This window comes from Callorhinchus milii, unplaced genomic scaffold (genome assembly GCF_018977255.1).
Source record: "Callorhinchus milii isolate IMCB2004 unplaced genomic scaffold, IMCB_Cmil_1.0 Scaffold10, whole genome shotgun sequence".
Lineage (NCBI taxonomy): Eukaryota > Metazoa > Chordata > Chondrichthyes > Chimaeriformes > Callorhinchidae > Callorhinchus > Callorhinchus milii.
This window is the reverse complement of record NW_024704751.1, coordinates 4,020,592-4,043,666: the sequence shown is the minus strand read 5'-3', so window position 1 is coordinate 4,043,666 and position 23,075 is coordinate 4,020,592. Positions and strand designations below refer to the sequence as shown.

At 38.7% G+C, this 23,075-nt stretch overlaps 1 protein-coding gene across 2 annotated transcripts in view; it reads right to left on the bottom strand.

Moving 5' to 3' along the window:
- Positions 1-23,075, bottom strand: part of akap10 (A kinase (PRKA) anchor protein 10) — a 43,356-nt gene that overhangs the window by 8,690 nt on the left and 11,591 nt on the right. For both annotated transcript variants that reach the window (XM_042338658.1, XM_042338659.1), the window contains exons 3-8: positions 19,363-19,548; positions 16,098-16,667; positions 11,744-11,842; positions 9,381-9,465; positions 3,790-3,913; positions 156-292 (exon numbers count right to left, since the gene is read on the bottom strand). In XM_042338658.1, coding sequence (XP_042194592.1) covers positions 156-292; positions 3,790-3,913; positions 9,381-9,465; positions 11,744-11,842; positions 16,098-16,667; positions 19,363-19,548 — 1,201 coding nt within the window. The remainder of the gene's footprint in view (positions 1-155; positions 293-3,789; positions 3,914-9,380; positions 9,466-11,743; positions 11,843-16,097; positions 16,668-19,362; positions 19,549-23,075) is intronic.

Below are 23,075 nucleotides of genomic sequence, written 5' to 3'. Positions count from 1 at the left end.
GAACAATCATTTTTAATACGTTTCTTGAATTTTAATATTTTAGTCGACTGATATCAGCTAGTATCGAACTAACTTCAGAAAAGCTGCTTAATAAAACACAATGCTAAATTGTTCACAACCTTAAAGACCACTTTTGGTTGATTTATTTCACTTACTTGTCGTACAAGATCATGGCGTCATTTTGGGCTTCTTGACCATCGTATTGCCCATTCTTAGCAGCGAGCTGAGATTGGAAGTTGTCTGCAGCCAACCAAAATTGCAGGACGTTTATAGCTTCTTCTTTCTCCATATACTACAGAGAGGAAAGAGGTCAGAACACACAGCAGTAACTGTAGGCAAGATCAGATCAAACCAACACAGTTGTACAAAAAAAGGGTCATTTTAGAATTGCTCAACACAGAGAAGTCAAGGCACAACGGAAAGCTAATTGCTCAGCTGAACTAGTGGTGTCGCTCAGCCTCCGCACTTACAACAGTTTGCCTAGAAAATATGCAGTCACTGCACTTTACATCCTGTGAAGCGCTTTAAGACGTTTTTCCAGTGTGAAAGGCATTATTAAAAAAAACACAAGGATTATTAAGTGAATGAATTTCCTGACAGTTTTGCCAATCTTTAAAAATGAAGCTTAATTGAAAGTTCCAGCTGGATGTCAGAATGAAAGTTTAAATATGTAGCTTTGAATTGGTTGCTGTTGCATGACTTGTGCGAAGCTGAAGGGATGTCACACAGTACAGTGACAGAAACATTCACCTCACTTCAGTGGATTACACAGGGACACTAAAGATCTAAGGTCCGACAACACAGGATGTGCTGTATTACTGTAAACGTACCCCCTAAACATAGTGTAGAGATACTGATGTAGATACTCCTAGGTATCAAAACAGATTTACGTAAAATCTCATTTTAGCACAGCTGACATAACTGGCAATCCAAAACGCTTCACATTTGCCAGAATTGGGTTTATTTTCTACTTTGTTCACAGATAAAACGTGTGCGATGCATCACAAATATAAAGTAATCTCTGCAAACTAATCGGCAGGAATGTACTATCAAAACTACTCCCGTGTGCCAGGAAAGCCTTTTCTTTTAGTCAACTGGATGGATGTCTAAAGCGTGCATGAACCCATCACCACACTTAAAATACCTAAATAAGATGATAAATAATAAGAGGCAAGCATTTGCTTACAAAATTATGGGGAGTATTAGTGCAGGTTGGCAAGAGCCAAGGATTGGATACCCTAGACTGTGTTTTGGGGTAACTGCTGGAATTTAACCAGCTAAGATTGCATAGCTTGCCATTGAGAGTACTGTCTGACAGGCTTCCGACTACTTGTCCAGCTAGGATCGCCCTACCCATTGGGGCTTTGCAGGGTTAACAGGAGCTGAGTAGGAAGAATCCCATAGAGGATTAGCTTGACTGTGACATTCTGCTGCCAAGTAGAGATGCAGTAATATTTGAACATCCATTACTGTACAACATCCGATTAATATGAATGTGACCACCACCCTCACCCCCCCCATCACCCCGAAGAGGATGTAAGAGAATTTCTGCCAGTATTGCCAATTATTTTAAGAATTGGAGAAATACTTTACTGTTTCCTGCATTATCTCCAGAGACGATAAGCGCTTTGGGATATCCTCCCAATGTGAACGACAGCGTTATATAAATGTAAAGTTATATTTTATTGCAAGGATAACTGGGACTGAAAGGATTTCTTTTCAAAGAGTCAGCACAGACATGGTGGTCCGAACGGCCTTTTTTGTGCTGTAAGTTTCTTTAAAGTGGTTTTATCGCTCCCCACTTTTCATTTGGGTTTTTACGCTTCACTCAGAATACTTTTCATCTGCTCCTTGTTGGGAAGGCGTGGGGTGTGGGGGTTGGGAAGAGAAGAGGCAGGCAAAGATGATTTCCTTTGAGAACATCTTCTGAAATTGCTATAGCAAGATCGCAGCTGAAGTTGAATTCCCCAAAGAGATTATTTACTTGGTTCTTTATAGCTGTTGTTGAAATGGTTTGCCAATTCCATTTAAAGTTTATATTTGCATCTCTCAGCCCAGAGACTCAGGACTAATCACAGGTTTTAGTGGTTTCTTATTGCTTGCTATCGATCAGGTTGTCAGGTTTAGAAAAAGCAAAGCCACTTCATGTGCTATGCTTAAGTGATCAATAAATATCCATTAACCTTTTCAAAAAACCTCAAGCTTATGTTTTCAATCTTTACGAAGTAGAACAACAATTTTCATGAATTATTAATAAAACAGGAATTTCACAGCGTAAGAAACGAAAGGCACCTTTACAACATGTCCAATTGTGCAGCTGAAAGGTGTGATCTGTACTACAATAAAAGTATATTATGCACAACCTTAGCACGCTGCTGATGTTTTTCATAGCAAAAGCATGCAAGATGCAGAAAAATACAAAGTGATTTGACAAAACAAAGTCCAAATGGTGAATAGTTGGAAATACAACCATGTGGGTCATGTAAAAGCTCTTCAAACCTTCCTGAAAAGAATCAGAATCAGAAAGGAAAACCTCGCAGTCTCATCAGAGACATTTGTCACCGTTATTTTTTTTAAAAAAAACTGTTCTCAAATGACCCAGCAAGGTCAAGTAGTTAGAACTACGTAAAATATAGAAATGAAACAAGGTCAATCGCGGTTATCTTGATGAATCAATCAGACTCTGAATGATGAACCAGCTTTCATCGTTTCACTTCCCATAACCATCTCACCCTAAATCAGCAATTTAATTGCCTTTGAATACTTTTGAGTCATTATTTGCTATATTGGGTCTCAGTGTCTCCCATACGTCAATGTCTTCAAGCATTAAGAAAGTATTGCTGAAATTGAGTTTGGCACATAATAGTCTCATTTGATTTTCTCATCCTGGTTTTACGCAAAATGCAACTATATTATTCATTTTGTTCTCTGGTTCAGATACTTGAATCATTTCCTGCATTAACCTTTCAATTACCACATGAGTTTTTTCATCCAAGTACACCCTATGAAGGACATCTAAGTGTATGTTTGTTTGTAAACTCTGCTTCCAGGTTATACATGAAACTCAATTTTTATGATACAGCTCTGTGAATCTTCAGCTGCAAAACCTGCATCCGTAGCCAATTTCAGCCACTAAAAAAAACCTTTAAAAAATCGTCCCCACCTTCAAAATATGGTTAGTGTATGCAGTGGAAGTTCAACAATAAGTAAACAAAGTCAAGAAAAGAAGTAAAGATAAGCGGAAAGCTGAAAATTAGAGTTAGACACAAGGTCAGGAATGGAAGAGCATTAAAATGGAGAGAGCAACTGACAAAATCTATTCATATTTACTTTTGTTTAAGGTGGTTTCTCATTTGCAAACTGCCCACTTGATTCCCGTTGAAGTGACTTGGGCTCTGTGCTCGCAGGCTGGGTATCTTGTACTATTGCTAAAGCAGTGACATTCACACTACATGGATTCTCGATGGATCTCAGTCGAGTGGCAAAGGCATGGCCAACAGAAAAAAGGCAAAACTGCCTCCAGCCCACTTCTGCAGTCGCCTGTTAGTGACGTTGTCAAGAGGCCTGAATATCCACTTGATATCTTGGCAGGAAAAGTCAAAGTGAGAGGATGGAGGGGAAACCAAAGACTAAATTTGGGAGTACTTGCGAAATGTAAGCTATTTTACACCACAAATAGCGTTCTAATTCAAGATAATCCACCAAATCTACTCTGTTTACTAGCAAATGGCCAGCCGAACTCCCGGCAGTAAAGGAATTAATGTCTCGGCAAAGTGTGTTATATCTTACCTCAGAGAAGTAGAAGAGCGCCGACTCATTAAAAAGAATATCAGATAGGTAAACAACACCACTGGTCAACACTTCAATCTGGTATTTACAAATATGATGACTCCGTAAAAATTCTGTAAAGTGCCTGTTGGAAAACGAACAAGGAAACCATAAGTATTCATCTTATGTGGTGAACACAGAATAATTTATCCACAAAATACAGTCATTACGCTTTCCAGTATATCCTGTGAAGTGCTTTGAGACATCCTCCCGACATGAAAGGCCCTATTGCAAATGTAAGAGTTATTATTTTAACAACTGTCCTGTTNAAAAAACCTTCTCTGAAGATAAGTGTCTTGAACAATGTGTTAATTTCTGTATTAGCTGAAAGAGAATATTTTATATATTTATATTTAAAAGCCCCTTTTTGATATCACTAGCAATTTCCAATTTCAAAATGTATCATACTTCCTTTGCCTAAAACCGATTTTTAAAAAAAACCTATATATAGGACATGCAAAATTTAAGGTATAATGAATATACTCCTTTATAATAATAATCCTTGCATTTGATATTTTATGATTTAAGTACATTACAAAGTAAAGGGCAACAATAATTTTGTATCATTAACAAAACAGAAATAGAAACTAACATTCATTTCATTTGTCTTTTAAGGTTCAAACTTGTTTTAGTTTTGCTACAGCTGTTTCATTTTGAAGTTATTCCTTTTAACACTCATTTCCTTGGAGATTAAATGGTGGTATGAATAAATGCCTTCCTCCTTTATTGTTGCTCAATAATAGATGCTGCATTCTTATTTACAACACATAAGAGACCTATGTGATCTTATGATGAATCTGTTTGCAGTACTGGGAGGTATCACATGTCTTGCACCACATTGCAGTGAAATCCATTTGTAACGAACACCAACGTGACAAACTTGTAGCGATTTCCTAACGAGGATTCAAGTCTAAGTAAATTCGCATTAAATGGAAGGATGTCAGGCAGGCGACCATTACAGACATGTCAACAGAGAGGTCAGTTTGTTGATAGATTTCATGGTACAGGCCGTGGTAGATAAGGAAACCACAAATCCAGCACCCCTACCTTATAATGGACAGCAATGTTTGGCAGTGTTGCAGCCAACACATGCAAAAAGGTCCAAACTGCATTGCAGATTATGCAAATGTTTTAGTCTTCAAACCCCAAGAGTCTGTAAGAGCCCCGAACCCACCAAATATATATTTTAAAACAATATAAAAGTTCCACATTGTCCACAGGTCCAAGGAGTTTCTTTTAATCTATTTCTGCAGCTGCTAAATGATGAGTGATGAGAAATAACGCAATCCATATCATCCAACAGGAGAGGCTTACAGGCTGTATAACATTGTCATGTGGAATTGGGAGCACAAACGGAATCAACTGACAGGGAACGAAGGTTTTACTGAATAATAAAACGCTGCTTTACAAAAATAATATTTCGACCTCGCACTTTAATGGAGTGCTTGCTTCTATTGTGTTACACTCAGGAATCATCGTTACTAAAAGAAACTGGGATGAGACAAGGTAATTTTCCCATCAACAAGCCCTCTCTTCTGCGGAATATGAATAATTTGCAAAGTCAAGGACTCCTCTGATGGATACCAATAATCACAGTGACAAGATCAATCTGGATTGGTTGAAAGGAGTCTATTCCACATGGAGTATCTACTGCTCTGGAAAAAAATAGATGTAAAGAACAGGAATGGCAGAAACATTCAGTGTGTACTAGGTTTTCATTATTGCTGGGTTGGAAGTAGTATCTGCCAACCAACCTCTTTAGAGTCAGTAGACATTGTGGAACCAACCTCTGGCTAATGTTGAAGCTAATAAAATCTCAGCTCTGAATCCATCAATGAACAAATGGAGAGCAGATATTTTCATTTTCTACAGCAATTTTCTCACACTAATACATTATAATATATATTGAGCAATGTGCGCGTTATATTAACATTACAACTTTTTATGTACAACAATTTGTGTATATGTAGCAGAGCTTCGAGACATCATCCTGCGTGAAGGGCGGTATGTAAATGGAAGTTAAACAATATTAATAATGCTTATTCTTAATTGCCACAATTTAGTCTTCTACCACACGATGGCGATACATTATCACAGTCCAAAAGCACTCTTTTTCCAGTGTTATCTTGATCGACTCCGAGATAAAATAAAAATAACTGGAGAATGACCATGCAGCAGGGAATGCCAGTCCAGCGGGAGCTAAGCTGCTGTCTTTACGAATGCAGAGTTTACTGATAAGGCTATTGCTGGTGACCATCTCATCTCAGGGATCGTTGCGTAAGCAACGTTTTCTGTACACGTGACGGGGACAATGAACCCCACTTTTTACGAAACCGTTGAGGAAAAATTTTGTAAGTGATCACCTTTCCCTGATCCTACTGCACTTCAGGAAACGCAAGTACATTACCCAGGCACATAGAGCGCAGATTTATTTATTATTGTGCAGCTAAGTGCACAACGGTACTAGTGACAGCACTAAAGTGACCATTACTAAGATGGCAGCAATGCAGCTTCATTAGCGGGTTATGCCCTTTTACCACTTAGTCCTTTTACACTACAACAGAAAAGCATTACATTTCTAAACTCATCGATGGGTTATTATTGCGGCATCACATCATTCCACAATGCTGGACTCAGTGGGAACGCAACCAATAATTCCGATTACCCTTTGTAAATCATTCTTAAGCAGCTCTACCTTAGCCCTTTCATAACACTATTTGAGAAATTAACACTATTTGAGAAATTCTTCCCTTGACAAGGAACACGGGTGTTACAGGGGGGGGTGGGGGGGGGAGAGAGGAGGTGGGGTGGCTTTGCTATTCTCTGCTCCTTTTCTTCTCCCCACCTTCACCATCAAACACTGTCTCCGCTCTAATACAAAGAAAGGTTTGGTGTCAAATATGACAACCTGTCAATCTCTTCTTACAGTGAAAGATCTCACAGCGCAGCGTAGCAGTGAGAACAAAGGGACACTGAATATATTAAGCCGTCTGACACTGCTTTGTTCTAAAAGATTAGATATGTTTTTTCTTGAAATTCTCTTATTCTCTCTTTTTTTTAAATTGTCCCCATGACAGCTTAAGTGAAGTTTGTATTGGTTTCTTCAGATAAATGTTGCAATTTTAAGAATTTTTTCCAGTAAAATGGAACCACCCCCCCACCCCACACACACAATGGATGCAATAACAGTTTTTCACACAAAAGCTATAAAATACATTGTTCATTATTGAAGACAGTTATCCTGTCAGTTGTATTGCGGGCAGGTAACTGATGTCAATGCAGGCTTTTTCAAATAGTATTGAGCCCACATTACCCCTACTGCATCAACACCATCACCAACCTGCACTTATACAGTGCCTTCCACGTCAGAAAATATCTCAAGAGTGTTTCAAAGACCAAGACAGCTCAAACAGGGTGAGAGCTGGATGGGGGAAAGATAACCAAAGCACAGTCAAAGAGGTAGGCTTTTTAAGGCGGGTTTGGAAAGAGAGGGTGCAAGGCAGATGGAGGTAGCAAGAGTGCTAGAGAGAGGAGCCAAGATGGCTGAAGGCACGACAGGTATGAAGGCTAGGATATGTTGTTGCTTTGTTTATCTTTAATTAAAATTTTGCAGGAAAAAAATAGTATTCTCAAGAATATTACAGTGTTTCCTTAGGAGGGAGGGGAATCCTCAACTCATTAGTCCAACTTCCAGGGAAACTGAGGCCCAACTGGACTGTCCCAGCACTGTCCCAGCTGGGATTAGTTAACTCAGTTATAATAATCCTTGCCTTTTTGATATAGTGCCTTATCACATTGTCGAGACGTCTCAAAGCACTTCAACCACTAAAGTTCTACTGTAAAGCAGTGTGTGACTGTATTTTGTGACTGTACAGACCAGGGATGGAACCTGGAACCTATCTGCTTTGTATTTTCATTATCAAACCATGAAGGTCACTTACTCATTCAGCCATTGAGGGACTAAACACACAATAAAAGGTTAAACGTTCACAGTTTATCGACTGTGTAGCATTAACTATCGGACCATCTGTGGGAATAGTGACAACAACAATAGCATCAACAATTATAACAACTGTGGGAAAACATTTTGGTATTCGTACTTGGCTTTTGGTACTCTGTGATATGAAAGGACAGTACGTGATGACAAAATGATACGCCCCTCCCCCTCACATCTGCCCACTGAAAACACTGCTCGCAATTGTTTGAAAGCTGCACAGGCTTGTTAATATCATTTGGCTTTAAACAGTATTCTCAGTGCTTTTCATTACATGAAAGAATCCATGTTGATGTGGGTTGAATGATGTTCGTTAAGTAAAATATGCAATTGAAGTGTGACTGGGGATTCGAGAGTGAATGCTGCTGTTTGTGAGTGGATCGGAGGGGCCAGCTGTACGGTCACACCACATCATATATTGGCACCACAGGCATTAAAACAGGAATGAAGATGTCTCTCCAGCGTTGGTCAATAATAATATTAACCCTCCATTTGATACAGCGCCTTATCATGTCGTCGAGACGTCTCAAAGCGCTTCACAGAACATACTGTAAAGTATAGTGACTGTATGTTTCGTGGGCAGAACGCGGCAGCCAATTGTGCACAGCAGTGCCCTACAAACAGACGTGAACAAAGCCGGAAACGGAGAGGCAGGGAAAGAGAAACGGAGAGCGAGGCAGAGAGTGAGACTGAGAGACAGTGATGGTGAACAGTCCGAGCATTCCAAAAAACGTACGATTCACATCAGAACAAGATAAAGGAATCTCCTTTTGCAAACACAAATGACATTAAACACCACTGTTGGAATTTTAGAATCCATAGCATTTAAGAGAATTTCCATAGAGATAGTCACTTCCTTGAATCTGCACTGCACCCCCTCCCCACCCAAACTTACTGTGCCTTTCTCTGATATTCTATGGCAGGGAAAGAGGGTTTTGTGCCAAAATGGAGAGACTAATAAATTAATATGTTCACTGGATTCCCACGTGACACATCAAAAATCATTCTGCCCTGATAATCTAGTCAATTTCAGGGCTTGAAAAGGTCAGGAACAATTATTAAAAAATGATTTTCCTCTCACAATGGTCATCATGCTGAGGGCAGAATGCAAACACACAATCTATCTGAGCATACAATTCATAGTGGGCTCTCTGCCACTGTAAAGAAATTGCTCGCGTGAAATTAACAGGCCTGGGGTACAAGTCTAGCTCCTTTTGTTTTTCTTCAATCTTTTTGAATCCACTCAAGATGGAAATGAAAATAAATGACCTGACTTAAAAAAAAGTCACTGCGCCCAAAAGCGTATTGAGAAGCCTTTTAAACTAATAACATTTTTGATAATGTGTCTCTTTAAACCTCAGGAGCATAATGATCAGCACAGTGTTGTGCGAATTTCAGAATACTGATACCAGGCAAAATTCTCATTTCAGACCCATCTCCTAGGCCTGCTTCCTTTCCCTCATAACTTTCTAAGAATTCCCACTTTCATTATCAATACGTCTTTTTGAGCAAGCTTACCCAATACTTTGAATGGTTCACGTTAATCAGATTTACTCACTCGTTTTCCATTATAATGTACACCACGGCTTGTGCAGGAACAAAACAGTTGGGATTGACTTGTCCATCTTCTCCGCATATCATAGCTGTTAAACAAGACAAGAGCTCTTCATTCTCAACAGCCAAACGGTCAGTCAGCAATGTCATTCAACAGTAGGAATATGTAAAATTTAACTGCAAGCAAAGTACGCCATTGTGCTCTTGTATATTTTGTAGGAAAGCTTAAAAATAAACTTCCAAAGAATACTGATTCAGTGTAACAGCATTTTCTGACACCAAGGCGTTACCTGGATTGAATTCTAAAGGGGAAAATAAAGAGACTGGCATCTACTTATAGGGCACAAGGTTTGGAGCAGGGGAGAAAAATCAGTAGAACTAGTTACAATGCCCAGTTTTCCAGGGAACAACACCGTATTCAGATTTGGCAGTCCTGATAATTATGCTCACAGGATTGAAGGAGCGATGGACGTATATAAAAAAAAGGACTGCTCAAAGGTTCTATTAAACCCACATTGTCAGGATACGTTACACATCTGCTGTTTTGTCCTGTTTGACGCTGTCACTTGGGTCCAAGTGATAAAATGGAAATTTTCCAGCACAGTCGGCTTGCTGCTTGGTTAAGAACACATACACAGCCTCAGCAAATAGCTTCCTGGAAACATCCAGCTTCAGAGCTGCAGCATTTCTTTAGCAGGCTACTATTATCACACTCCTCGGACAAACCATAAATTGATGCTCAGGAATGAAAGGCTACCGCTCTAAACCACTGCAACAGCTGGTCAACCCCTTCTGACGTTATCAATTTGGCAGTGTTGCCAAGTGATACAATATTTAGCATAGTCTTGAATTTTCATTTGTTTTAAGATTGGAAGCTTTTCCTTTAGCATGCTCAAGTGAAAAGAGGGGGATTCAGCGCTGGCATCACTTGATTTCTACCAAAACATATAAAATTTAGAATCGTTTTCAAATAACGATTTCAGTGCCACATAATCATGAGATTGCAATGACTGTGGTAATAGCCTTGTGCTCAAATTAGTATCATCATGAAATACGTGTGGTAACATCAAAGCGCAGTCTTGCCATGAAACAGCTCACAATAACAGCAGGGAGGCTTTATGGATTCAAAAATATTCAAATCAAAATATGTTTTTGTTCAAAGCATTTGATTAAGTGTTTTGCATATTCAAGCTTGCTTTATTTAGTGATCCGGGATGCACATTCGAAAAACAATACCTTGCTAAGGCTTCAAATGTCTCAGCAACATCAGAAACAAAACAAGCCCATCTTAAAGAACCAGGAGGGGGGAAAAAAATGCAGGTCTCATCACAGGTGGTGGAGTGATGGAACACAGGTTTATCACCTGATCACTGTGCTGATGTCACTTACAGTGAATGTGGAACAAATTGGCCATTTTTGCTTCCGATGCATCAGCTGGCATTTTATAATGTCGATGGAACTGGCGAGCACTTGGGATTTTGGGGGGTAAGTAAATGTCAATAAGCGCACGCTATAACGAGGCGTGCTATAACAGAGTTCTACTGCAGTTACCTGAAGGAGTCATGCAAAAGCCATAAACTGTCCCACAGGAAGGGAAAATTGTAGGAAGACGAACTCAAGAATCTTCTAGTGAGTAGCTACAGAACAGAATTGCCAAAGGGTGGGAACAGTTGCACATCAATCCTCATGACTGGAGCTAGTGCACACAAGAGAGAAACGTCTGCTGACAAAAGTGTCATGTCGTTCCAGCGTCTCACTCATTCTGTGTTCATGTGTTTCACAGTTAAAGCCTAACTGGAAGCAGACCTAAAGGGTGGTACTGTCCTGATGTGACATTCATGAAATTTTGCTCCAAAGTGATCGGAAGACTCAGTTTGGGGCATTTCCTCGTTTTATATCAGTGAGGGAGGATTTCAATCTGCTCTGAGGACCCTTCAAGCTGGAGTTCTAAAGCAAGTGAGAACAAAGAAATGCAGCAAACTTAACAGTTTATGTTCACAATATATACTTGTTTAAAGAGAGCACTCAGTATCAATTATCTTGCACACTGTTTCTATCAAATCACACCCTTTGTTGGAAGTGCACGTGAAGACTCACTGATGATGGGAATGACCTCAGCTGTGACGGCCCACCAACATTCACTGGTTGTCAAGGCTCACACATAAAGAGTCATTTTGAAGAGCTCTCAGCAGCACAGAACCATACCACAAAAAGAACTGAAGAAATGAAGTAAGAGAGAAAAACAGGAAAACCTAAGGATGTGGTTTTATCGCGTGACTTGCAAAACAGATCAGATGTCCTTCACCTTAATACATCAGCTATTTCCACCCACTCAATTCTAAAAAAGCAATGCAATCAATTTCTTACCTACTATGTCATTTCTCATTGCTTCTACAATTGGAATTGGTCTTGAAGCATCTGGCGAAATGTATTTAGTAAATATATTAACTGCATCACGCTCTATACCTGTTAAGAAAAAAAAATCATGAATTTTGCTGTATAAAATGAAACTCCTCAAGTGTGAGTAAATGCAATACAAAAATGTTTTCTCAAGCCTATTACGAAGATTGGATTTTATTATTCAACGAAGAGCATGAAATAAGGAAAATCTTTTGATCAGCGGGTTTTTGCTGAGGATGCCATATTACATAAAATCAATTTTGCATAGCAGGTCAAAAAGAATGTAGCATGTATTATGCATCCTCCACAAACTGAAGTGCCATCAGCAGTGTGCAATCCCAGCAGAAACAGCAACTTACAGAACCAGAATGAATATTAGTTGCTGCTAAAATAAATTCCAAAGCCTTTTACTCTGTCAGTCAGACCCACTTGAGTTTATACCTCATCATAGATTAATTCTCCCTTTGAATTTCACGACAAAAACTAGTATTTTAAAACAATAATGTGCATGAAATTCACCAACAGAGACTGAGGGACCTGAAGGCTGGTCTTTTGCTTGCAAATATTTTTAGTTTTCAATGCTTTATTGCTACTCAATTTCAACATTATCTGTAATAGCTTTATAAGAATCTTGTGCGTGGAGCAGATTGGTTGAACTTGTTGGTCCATCTGTTGTTAACTATACCGTTTTATTATAATATGTCGATCCCATAAAGTACTCAATTTAAAAAAAAATTTCTAGATACAAGTATTTCTTTTTAAAAAAAAGCCTATTTCATTTCATCCAGTAAACAGCACTTCATTTGGGTGAATAATAGCTCCAGAGTTTAGTTGTGGGCAAGAAAATAGGGGTTTGCAAGCGTGTTATGCACGTGTCAGAGTATTCTTATTACAGCACTAGGAAATGATCATAAAGCTGAATTACAAAGCATTTTGCAATATAAAGATACATTTCAAAGCAAGTTCCTCTAACAGAACAGTTGTGCAATAGATATTGCATCAAAGCTATGCGTCTTAAGCGTCCAATTTGTATTAAAACATTATTTTCAAGCTTTAATATCAGCTTCACAAGACTTTCACATTAGACGTCTACTTGAACCACGATTGGCTTCACAAACAAAATCCATAGCACACAAAGATGAACATTAGTTTCATACATCTGGTTTGTTTTTCTGTTGGGAAGTGGAGCACAAAACAATTCCCAGAACCTGTGGGAAGTGCCCAGAGTTGGCTCAGTCCCAACAATTCCCACCAGTTTAGTCCAGTCGTTAGTGTGGGATTAAGAATCAATGCAGGAGTCTGCTGCCACACGACACCCAGAAGAAAGCTGTCGTTTTCACCATGCAGTGCTTGAGCAAGGAGGCATGTGGAGACGCCAGCTGCACTAGCAAGGACCCAGGAACAGCTACCATTGCTGTACAAGAACAACAGACAGCCACTGCTATGGAATTGCTGGATCCAGTCAACAACAACAACAAGATTCCATTTATAGAGCGCCTTTCACGTCGGGAGGACGTCCCAAGGCGCTGGACAGTTGGGTCAGGACCCGAGCATTGGGGGGAAATGGTCAGGGTGAGGGGAGGGAAGGGAGGGAGCGAGGAGGGGGTAGAGAGTCGAGAGGGGAGGTGAAGGCACGGTCAAAGAGAAACATTAAAAATGCATTGCTCAGAAAACACAACTGTACTGAAGGTGAAAATGTTTTAGTATGTAAGACATTTTAGGCTCCTGTTACGATTACATACAATAAACACATAGTGAGAGTGTGTGACATTAAATGGGTTCATGTGAGGAAATGTCAGTTGAATCAGATGGTTGACTGATTTGCATTTGAGGACTATTAAGAGTTCACAATCCTATTTCAACTAACAGACATAAATGCATTGAGCTATCTGGACCAGTTGGGCCAAATGGCTTGTTTTACGCTGTGATGTTCTATGTAATTTACAAAGTGTGATCAACACAGATTTAAATCTCCTATTCATAATATGCATAAAGGAAATATTTATGCCAACCCAAGGATGGCTATTTTAACTGCTTACTCTGTGCGTATTACAGAGCTGCACATTTTACAGATGTTTGCGATAAATGGATTCTGAAAAATCCATAGCGTACTTGTATGGAATACTAACTAACAAATAAATCATAATGAACTGGGCTTCATACAGAATTAATTGAATGTATCGATGAATACGTACAAATGTGCAGATCTGAACTTACAATTAAAATAGGAAACATTATTTTAAGCCAGCTATAGCTCAGTTGATAGCATTTGAGCCTCTTGGTCTGAAGAGTGAGCTAAACTCTGTTGTCAGAACTTGACTTCCTAATCCAGCTAACCTACTACAGTACTGCAGGACAACACATTGTCAGAGGTGCCTTGCTTTGGATGAGATGTCAAACCAACATTTGTTCAGGTGGATGTTAAAAATGCCACGATGCTGTGAAAAGAAATGGGAGCTTCTCCGAGTTTCCTGGCTACATAATTAATCTTCCTCCTATTTGATTGATCTCAATCGCACAAATGACTGCTGTGTTTGCATGCAAGAACACCTCTTTGACAGCAATTATGAAGCGGTTTAAAGATACTACTTATAAACATAATATGACAATGACTGAAGATCACATTACTCTCAAAAGATTTATATGGGTTTCTTTCAAAAGTCTTTTCCTGCACCCCTCCTCCCCCCTTTTTATACTGAAATTGTTATAAAATGTACTGGTTGGGAAGGGAGAAAATATATGCTTTTGAACAGAACACTGCTAATTTTACAAATATGTCAGGGAAATTCTACTTGAACTTAATATGAGCAAATTGAAAAGGCCCAAGGTATTATGTATGTACAGTAATGTACGTACAAATGATTCTACCAGAATTACCCTTCAGAAAGACAAATCTAGAGGAATCTGAGGGCCCTACATTGAAATAGTTCAATACCACACAATGGCTTGGGAATTTCAAAATCCTTTACTTTACAAAGTATAATGGCACAACCCTGAAAATGAAATGAATAGATTTAAATATCATTTTCAATTATAAACGACACTGGCCTTCCAAAAGAAGAACTAGCATTGCTTAAAACATCAATTTCAATCAGTCACCTGCTCACTTTGTCATTTGAACTTTTACTCAAGGTTTACTTACACAGGTGTTTTTAATCTCGGTGCCAAGTTTACCACTCATTCTCATCATAAATAAATGCCCAGTTAACTGAGAAATCTCATTTTTATAACATCTAAAAACACTGGAACATAAACACTCTTCCAAAAGACATGAAACGTCAGACTAGATGCCTGTTCACTTCCAAAAGGTTCACAGGTGCAGTTCCCTGACAAATAACGTCTGCCACTATTTTAGAGCTACCCGTCAGTTAAAAGCACTGGGTTACAGCAATCTTCCTTCCTTTCAAATTCCCAAGGTCATACAGGTATTACTCATGTGAACACAATAGTGCCTAAACTATTTTTTAACTAGATTTATGCATGATACAAAAATGTCTTCAATATAATAATCCTTTCATTTGATATAGCGCTTTTCACGTCTTCTAGACGTTTCAAAGCTTCACAGAAATATGCTGTAAAGTGACTGTATATTTGTGGGCGAAACGCGGCAGCGAATTGCACACAGCAGGGTCACACAAACAGTTGTGGATTGAGTAACCAAATTATTATTTTATTTAATTTTTTTTGTTGAGGGATTATTATCAGGCATGTGGAGAAGGAAACTTACCCAAGGTTTTGCCCTAATAGGAATCGAACCCAGGTCTCTCGCTTGCGAGGCGAGTGTTCTAACCACTGAGCTGCAGGACTCCCATACAGGTGGCAGCTGATGAACCAGTGAAGTTTCAGTGTAATATATTGCTGATTTAATACTGAAGATTCTATTCAATAAGTGTGAGAGTGTGTGGTTGGGGGAGGGGGAGGGGGGGGAGGAAGGGAGAGAAAAGTCTCAGTCTAGCTATTTAAATAAAAAGGTAAAAATGTAAAGATGCATTAAAAATAACCAATTTCAAAAACAATGAACATATCTACGTTTGGTAGAGATTACAATTTTTAAATCTGTGCAACTCTTTAATTAATTCATATGGCTTTGTTCAGCCTTAGAAATCATGGATTTTTAAAAAAAGTCAATGATCGTTTCCTTAGCCCTGTTACTCCATTACAAGTAGTCAGCAACAATTATTGATTATTCAGGGACCAACACAATGATCACAATGAAGTAACTGCTCAATGAAATCTGGGACCACAAAATGAATACTTGGCATGGAAGAGAAAGTTGGATCGAGTAACTACCTAGGAAGAGAAATGGTACGTGCACACTTACTTTTCATCAGCTTGCCTGATAGATCCTTCAGTGCTGTTGGCTGTCGATTTCCTTTGGACGCAGGCTTGGAAGATTCTTGATTTGCAGTTTCTGTCTGAAAGGTTACTATTCGTGAAGTCCCGTCATGCAGTGTACTCGACTCACTAACACCCTGATTTAACCATTGGTTGGGGGAGTAGTTAGTTCTACCTACAGAGTCCAGACTTCTGGGATCTGCAAAACCTGGCTTCTTTCCACTACAAACCACATTGCCCTTTGCTTCCGGGTTGCATATTGAACTGGAGTCAAACGATGCCAATACATTAGCATCATGATGTCTGTTTGCAGGCGAAGTAGGTTCTGCTAGAGAGCTGTGTTTTACAGTGTTCAGGCTGTGAGCCCTGATGCGGGACCAGCTTGTGGTGCGGAAACTTTCTGCTTCCAACCAGAATGTGACTAAATGTCCAACTCCTTGCATCTGCATAAACTGGATAATATACGGTAGTGCAGTCGTGTCCTGCAAGACCTGTTCGAGAGTCTTTGAAAGCCTGGAGTTGGTGTCTTGAGAGTTATAGTTCAGACACGAGTGACCTATTTGAAACAAAAATGTATTACAAGCAGAACGAACTCTTGATGATCACAATAGTATATTTACACCAGTTAAATGTTATTTTGTAATCCTGAGTCTTCAGAACATATTTTAGTGAACATTTTCTGGATTCCAACCTGGCCTACTGCACCCAAATATTACTTGGTTGAAAAATGAAGGACTGCGTAAAACGGTTTGACATATTTGTTAAGAAAATGTGAAAAGGTTTCAGTCAGTTAAGATATGGGCTCAAATGTTACCACACCTCTCAATGAGATTGAACCAATTCCATTATTAGCGAATAAGTGAAGCATTTTCAAATGGAGTATTTACATTATGTTGGTGGAACACCTCTCAATGCAACAATAAGTCAGTTAATGGTAAAGACCCTTTATTCTTGCAAGAATTATTCTGTAGAGTCTGAATTGCTGGAACCATAAATCACCCTACACTGCAAACAACAGTCTACATATACATACATCCCTCAACAGAAAATACTTGTTAATCTCAACTCTCCAGGCAGCTACATAGACAGCTGCCTGGAGTGTGGAAGAAGCCTCTAAAAATTTAGACAATGCAGTTATGACTGCGGCACTATTGGGTGAAAAGGTTATAAATTAATTCTAGAGGGAATTAAGCACATAAAAATCTGGATATCGTGAAAGAAAAGAATGAGCTATCCCAACAATGCTTTTTCCTATAGTCTCACTTATCCTTCTTTCTGCTTGTCCGACTGCATTATGTAAATCAATCTCAACAGAGATTGTCGAATGTAGGACACGCTATCCAGAGTACTGTTGCAAAGTGTTGTCGAAACCTGAATAATTCGACCCAGTGAACAAGAAATTCCAGTTTGTCACTAAACTAATGAAGTACAAAAGAGTACAAAAGAAAGCGAACAGGGAAGTTGCTTTCTGATGCACGAAAAAAAAACTAATTCGTACTAGTTCTGCATTTTAATTTAAAAGATTGGATAAAAGAACTGGTACTTTTTATCACCGTCTTCAAGTTACTAAAATGCAAAATAGATAGGTGCTGGTAAAACAAGATGTTCTGTAAAGGAGTTTCCAACCGTATGATAACAGAACTTGGGGTATGCTACAACACCCTTTTGCCTCATACTGTTAAATCTCATCATAGGACACCAATCCCTGATAAGTAGGCACAAGAAGACAACCTGTTCCTAGGCCTTTGCCTTTGTAACAGGGTGACGAGGAGGTTTGAGAGGGCAGCCAGGATGCATTGTATTGTTCCACAAGCATCAACTGTATTGCAAGCTTTCCACTTCTGAGTTTATAACACCTTAAAAATATCTGGAGAACTGATTTGTATTTAAAATTCGTCAAGTTTCTGCAGAGGTTTTTTTTAAGACAAAAAAAAACATGCTCAAGTTTTAATTGGAAATGTTTCAAGGAACATTCTTTTTAAAATTGAGCTGTTTAAAGGAGAACTAATTTTTTTTACTAAAAGACCTAAATAACCCTAAATCCTGTAGGGATAGATAACAAATCACTCATCTGAGAGTCTCATACCCCTTTAGGGCAACCACGAACAAGAGCCCTGATTTCAGTAGCAACACTGATGTAAAAGCTTCCCTCTCAGCTGAGACATCCCTCAATAGCTGTTTTTCAGAGTTCCTTTGAAGGCAGTAAATGTATAAACATTTGCCATTACTGTCACCCATTACCATTTATTTGGTCACGGACATTGCATTCACAGAGGCTTGTAATGGCGGGTCTGACATTCTGAGCTGTACAAGCCTTCCGCAGATATCAGGGGAAGGTTGAAAGACAAAAACCTACGTCCTCATTGGAAACACTCAATTGAATTAAGCAGTTTGATTATAACCAACAAAAATAAAATCTGGATTTTTTTTAGTATCTGCAACAGCACTGTGCAGCTACAACAACAAATTGCAATTATAAAAGCGCCCTTTACAACATATACAACTTTAGGAAGGATGTCAAGGCATTGGAGAGGGTGCAAAGGAGATTTACCAAGATGCTTCCAGGAATGAGGGACTTCAGTTATCAGGAGAGAGCTAGAAAAGCTAGGATTATTCTCCTTGGAGCAGAGAAGGTTAAGACGAGGCTTAATAGAAGTTTTCAAAATTATGAGGGAATTCGATAGGGTGAATAAGGAGAAACTATTTCCACTGGCGGGAGGGTCGGTAACCCGAGGACACCGATTTAAAATAGTTGTTAAAAGAAACAGAGAGGAGGTGAGGAGAAATTTTTTCACCAGTGAGTTGTTCGGATCTGGAATGCATTGCCTGAAAGGCTGGTGGAAGCCATTTCGATAACAACTTTTAAAAGAGTAATTATTTGGGGAGGACAAGTTTGCAGGGCTATGGGTAGAGAGCAGGGAAGTGGGATTGATTTGGGCAGCTCTTTTCAAAGAGCGGGCACAGACATGATGGGCTGAATGGCCTCCTTGGTGTATAATTCTATGATTCTATGAGATTGAAGTAGAGGCACAGCATTTTGCAGAGCTATTCTAACTTGGTTTGCTCTCTACTCTTCAAATTGTTTTACATTACACTCTTATAGCGCCTTTCAGGTCGGGAGGACATCCCAAGGCCTTGGGAAAACCATACCTTCGAATGTTGAGCGTTGACTCATACCATATCATTGGATCTTTACGGTTCATTGAGTGTACGTCATAGATTGAAAAAAGTATAACGCATTAAAACTTTACCTAGGTCTCCAAAATGAGCAGCTTCCATGTGACTCGGCTGTTTTTTAAGGACCGCTGTTCTGCCACGTGGAAAGGAGTCCATGTTAGCAGAGATTGCATTGATGGCCACATTGCTTGGTCCTGCAGCTTCCAGAGGTGCATAATTCCTGCTTGGGGACGGTGATGCAACTGGAATTAGGGCCAGGGCTGTGGAAAAGAGAGAAGAAGCATTGCGAGAAATAAAGTGGAAGCTAATTACTTTAAACAGCCCAATACAAAAGGTAATTATTCATTATGGATAAAATTAATTTGCGATCCATTTAAAACACTTGAACCAATGAACGATAGGCAGCACACTGCCACTAGGACCTTCTGCTCTGCTCCCTTTGACTCCACAGTCTAATTCTGGGAGAACTTATATCCACAAAAAGAGAGAATGAAGCCTCTTTGTTTAGATGCGTTTCAAGATATTAAATCAAAATGAGTTTGGGCAGCACGTTTACTTCCCAAAGGAGGAGCCAAGTCCACAGCACAAAATTGTCCTTTTTCCAAAACATAAATACATACAAATTCACCCACAAGGTACATAGTCACTAGTCACTCAACAACAACAACTTGCATTTATATAGCACCCTTCACTTGGGGTAGCATCCCGGAGTGCTTCACAGTCGAGGAGACTGACACTCCACTCTTATAGTATATCCTGTGAAGCACTTTTCGATGTCCTCCTGATGTGAAAGGCAGGCACTACATCAAATGCAAGGATTATTATTAAATTACTTTTTACAAATAGAAATTAAAACTATTGGCTATTTCCAACTGAAAACAAATATAAAATGTACAAAAAATATTGCGATACATCCAAATATAAAGAGCAAAATCTGACAAGTTCAAATTTCTCTGATTTCAATTTCATTAAAATACCATTTAGGATTCTAATCATATAGATGTGCGTAGTCACAAGGTGCTTTTTAATTATGAATGACGGACACACACGTGACTACCCATCAGAGAATAGTATCTTTGATCACACAGAGAGGTCAAAATCAGAAACTTGAAAGCATTAATGCACTCTCCGATACTACTTTTTACTTTTGAAATGTAATGGCAAATTTACAGACATCGTTAATAAAATCTTCCAAGGCGCAGTGTTCCTCCAGCCCAATAGAGCTACCTGTTATTGCTACAGCCTATGGTTTATATGTAAAGTCTAATTGACCGGCAAAAAATAAACCAGGGAACAGCCTACAATCTAATCATTATGCTCCATTATTGTACAAACATGCTTCTCACTTGTTCAGGTCCTTAAACACAAATGATGAAAGGTACTTCACCTTCTCTATATACCCAATGCTCTTATTCCACTCAAACAATCCTGCCTCAAAAAGATTATGTTATTAAACCACAAATGAAGGTATTGAATGAATTAATGAATGAATAAATTAAATGGGTTTATATTAACAAAAAATGGATTAGGACTGCGATTGGGATCATAAATAAAATATGCAATAACGTTTTAATAATATCAATTACCACAGGTAGGATACACTATTCAATAAAACACTAGTTCTGCTATCAGTACCAAGTATCCTGTAGTGAAACAGAATATGTGCGAAGCTTCATTAAATACACAACTGTGCCACTGAGCAGAAAGGATGCTTCATTGTTTAATTCTTTTCCTCTTCGCATTAATAACGTTTTTTAAAAAAATCTATTAGCATTACAAATACCATAACACAGAAATGTTCATGTAAAAATGTATTAAATAGTAGCTTTCTATTTAATTGCAGATAGCTTGCCTTGGGCTGATAATTTGTTAAGGAAATATAGATTAATAGTGCAATTATTTAAATTGAGGTCTGAGCAGAATCTGTGTCCCTTAATTATTTAAATTGAACTCTGATAAGAATCCATATTCCTTATTAAAAAAATTTAAAAATAATCTTCAAAACTCAGCTCTAAATGATATAAATGACTAACTTCAAAGATGTTTTGTGTCCTTTTGTAATGTGGAGAATTAAAGTCCAGATGTTTTGGCAGTGATGCGATGGAAGTAGATGCCGTTTATGTCATTATTCTTGCTCTCTTCCCAATGTTGTTGACTTGAACTCAGATCATGGAAAATGCTTCAAGCACAAAGGAAGTCCCTCATGGTGCTTGAGGAGAAGATTATCTCGTTTCACACTGGAATTTGACTGCCCAAAAAGGTTGACATTTATGAACTCAATTACATTTTCTAACCCCCCCCCCCCCCCACACACAGCTAGAATTTCAGGGAGAATGTTCCATACCATTCCATACCTCCTTCCTCCCCAGTTTTCTTTACTGTTTGAAAGCAGTTCCATCAAGGCCGTTGTTACTTAAAAGAATTTAGTGGGCACTTTGGAACTAGTTGGTTTTGTTACCAATACATCACACTTTCTATTACCTTATATGATTGACCTGTTTAAAGTCCTGCTCTAGCTACTGCAAATCTTAAGGGGCAGGAGGTTGTGCCGTTGTTCTATTTACTCTTGGAACAACTCAAACGTACCTAGACTGTTGGGATTTCTCTCACATACACACCACTCACTCTAAGGTTCCTGAATAAATTCCTACGGGTTTATTCTCAGTGCTTAACTGCCCACATCTTGTAAAAATTAGCATAGTAATAGTATCAATAAAAAAGAAAAACGTGCATGCAATAGGGGAGGGAAAGAAAGGGGCAAATTATTTGTTTGCACTCTCTTCGTGAATCAACTTATTTGCTTAGAAGCTGAGTTTTGCCGTGGAGTCCTTGTGATGAATATTCAATCAATATGCCATGAATCCAACTACAATGCTTCCATTCATCAACATAAACAGGATTCATTTACCTATTTTACTAATGCATTTGGTTAGCGCGAGCTGCAGGCACATTTCTAACAGAAAACCATTTTAACCAGGTGTATATTAACATAAATACAATTTTACGCCTGCAGAAAAGTCGATGTTTGTACAAATATTGTAGCTGTTCCATCAAGGTGTGCAGAAGGACAGGTTTAACCACATTTGTAGTGTTTACAGTTTACAAATGATAACAGGAAATGCAGACAACATCACCTGGCGGGAACCCATTATTTACAAATGTTGTGCGCTCCAGCTACATTTGCGGTGATGAATGGGTCCAGCACCACTTCTTGTAAAGGTTTTCGTTTGTGTGCAGAGAGGCAACCTTTTCCCACTCAAAGTGCCCGAAACAGCTGTGAATTCCAACAGGAAATTATGGAAATTCATGAAACGAACAAACAGAACAACCAGGAGAATTTCTTGAAACGTAGGGGTCTGACAATTCCAGCACGTGGTCTCTAGAGGCTTTGTATGATCCACTGAGTTTTAAAAGAAAGCACAAATCTATCCAAATCATCATTTTATTTTTAAAGTCAGGTGGCAGAAAATGTGCTGCACCAAGATGCAATCGTGTCATAATTCAAATATGCTAAAGGTTCACAAGCCATAATATTGTAAATGGTTAGACATTTCGAATTCACTGGGTTCTACATCACCTTGCATTTTTCCATTAATTACACAATTTTTTTTTAAACCAATTCTATACAGCTTGTCAAAATAAGAAATTCCATCAACAGATGTAATTTAAATCCATTTTGTTGGAAACATTAAGATGGAAGTTAGCATAATTCAATTTAAAGCAATCTATTTCCACGCTTCCCCCGAACCAGTGAGTTAATCAATAATTCACTGCACCATACACATAT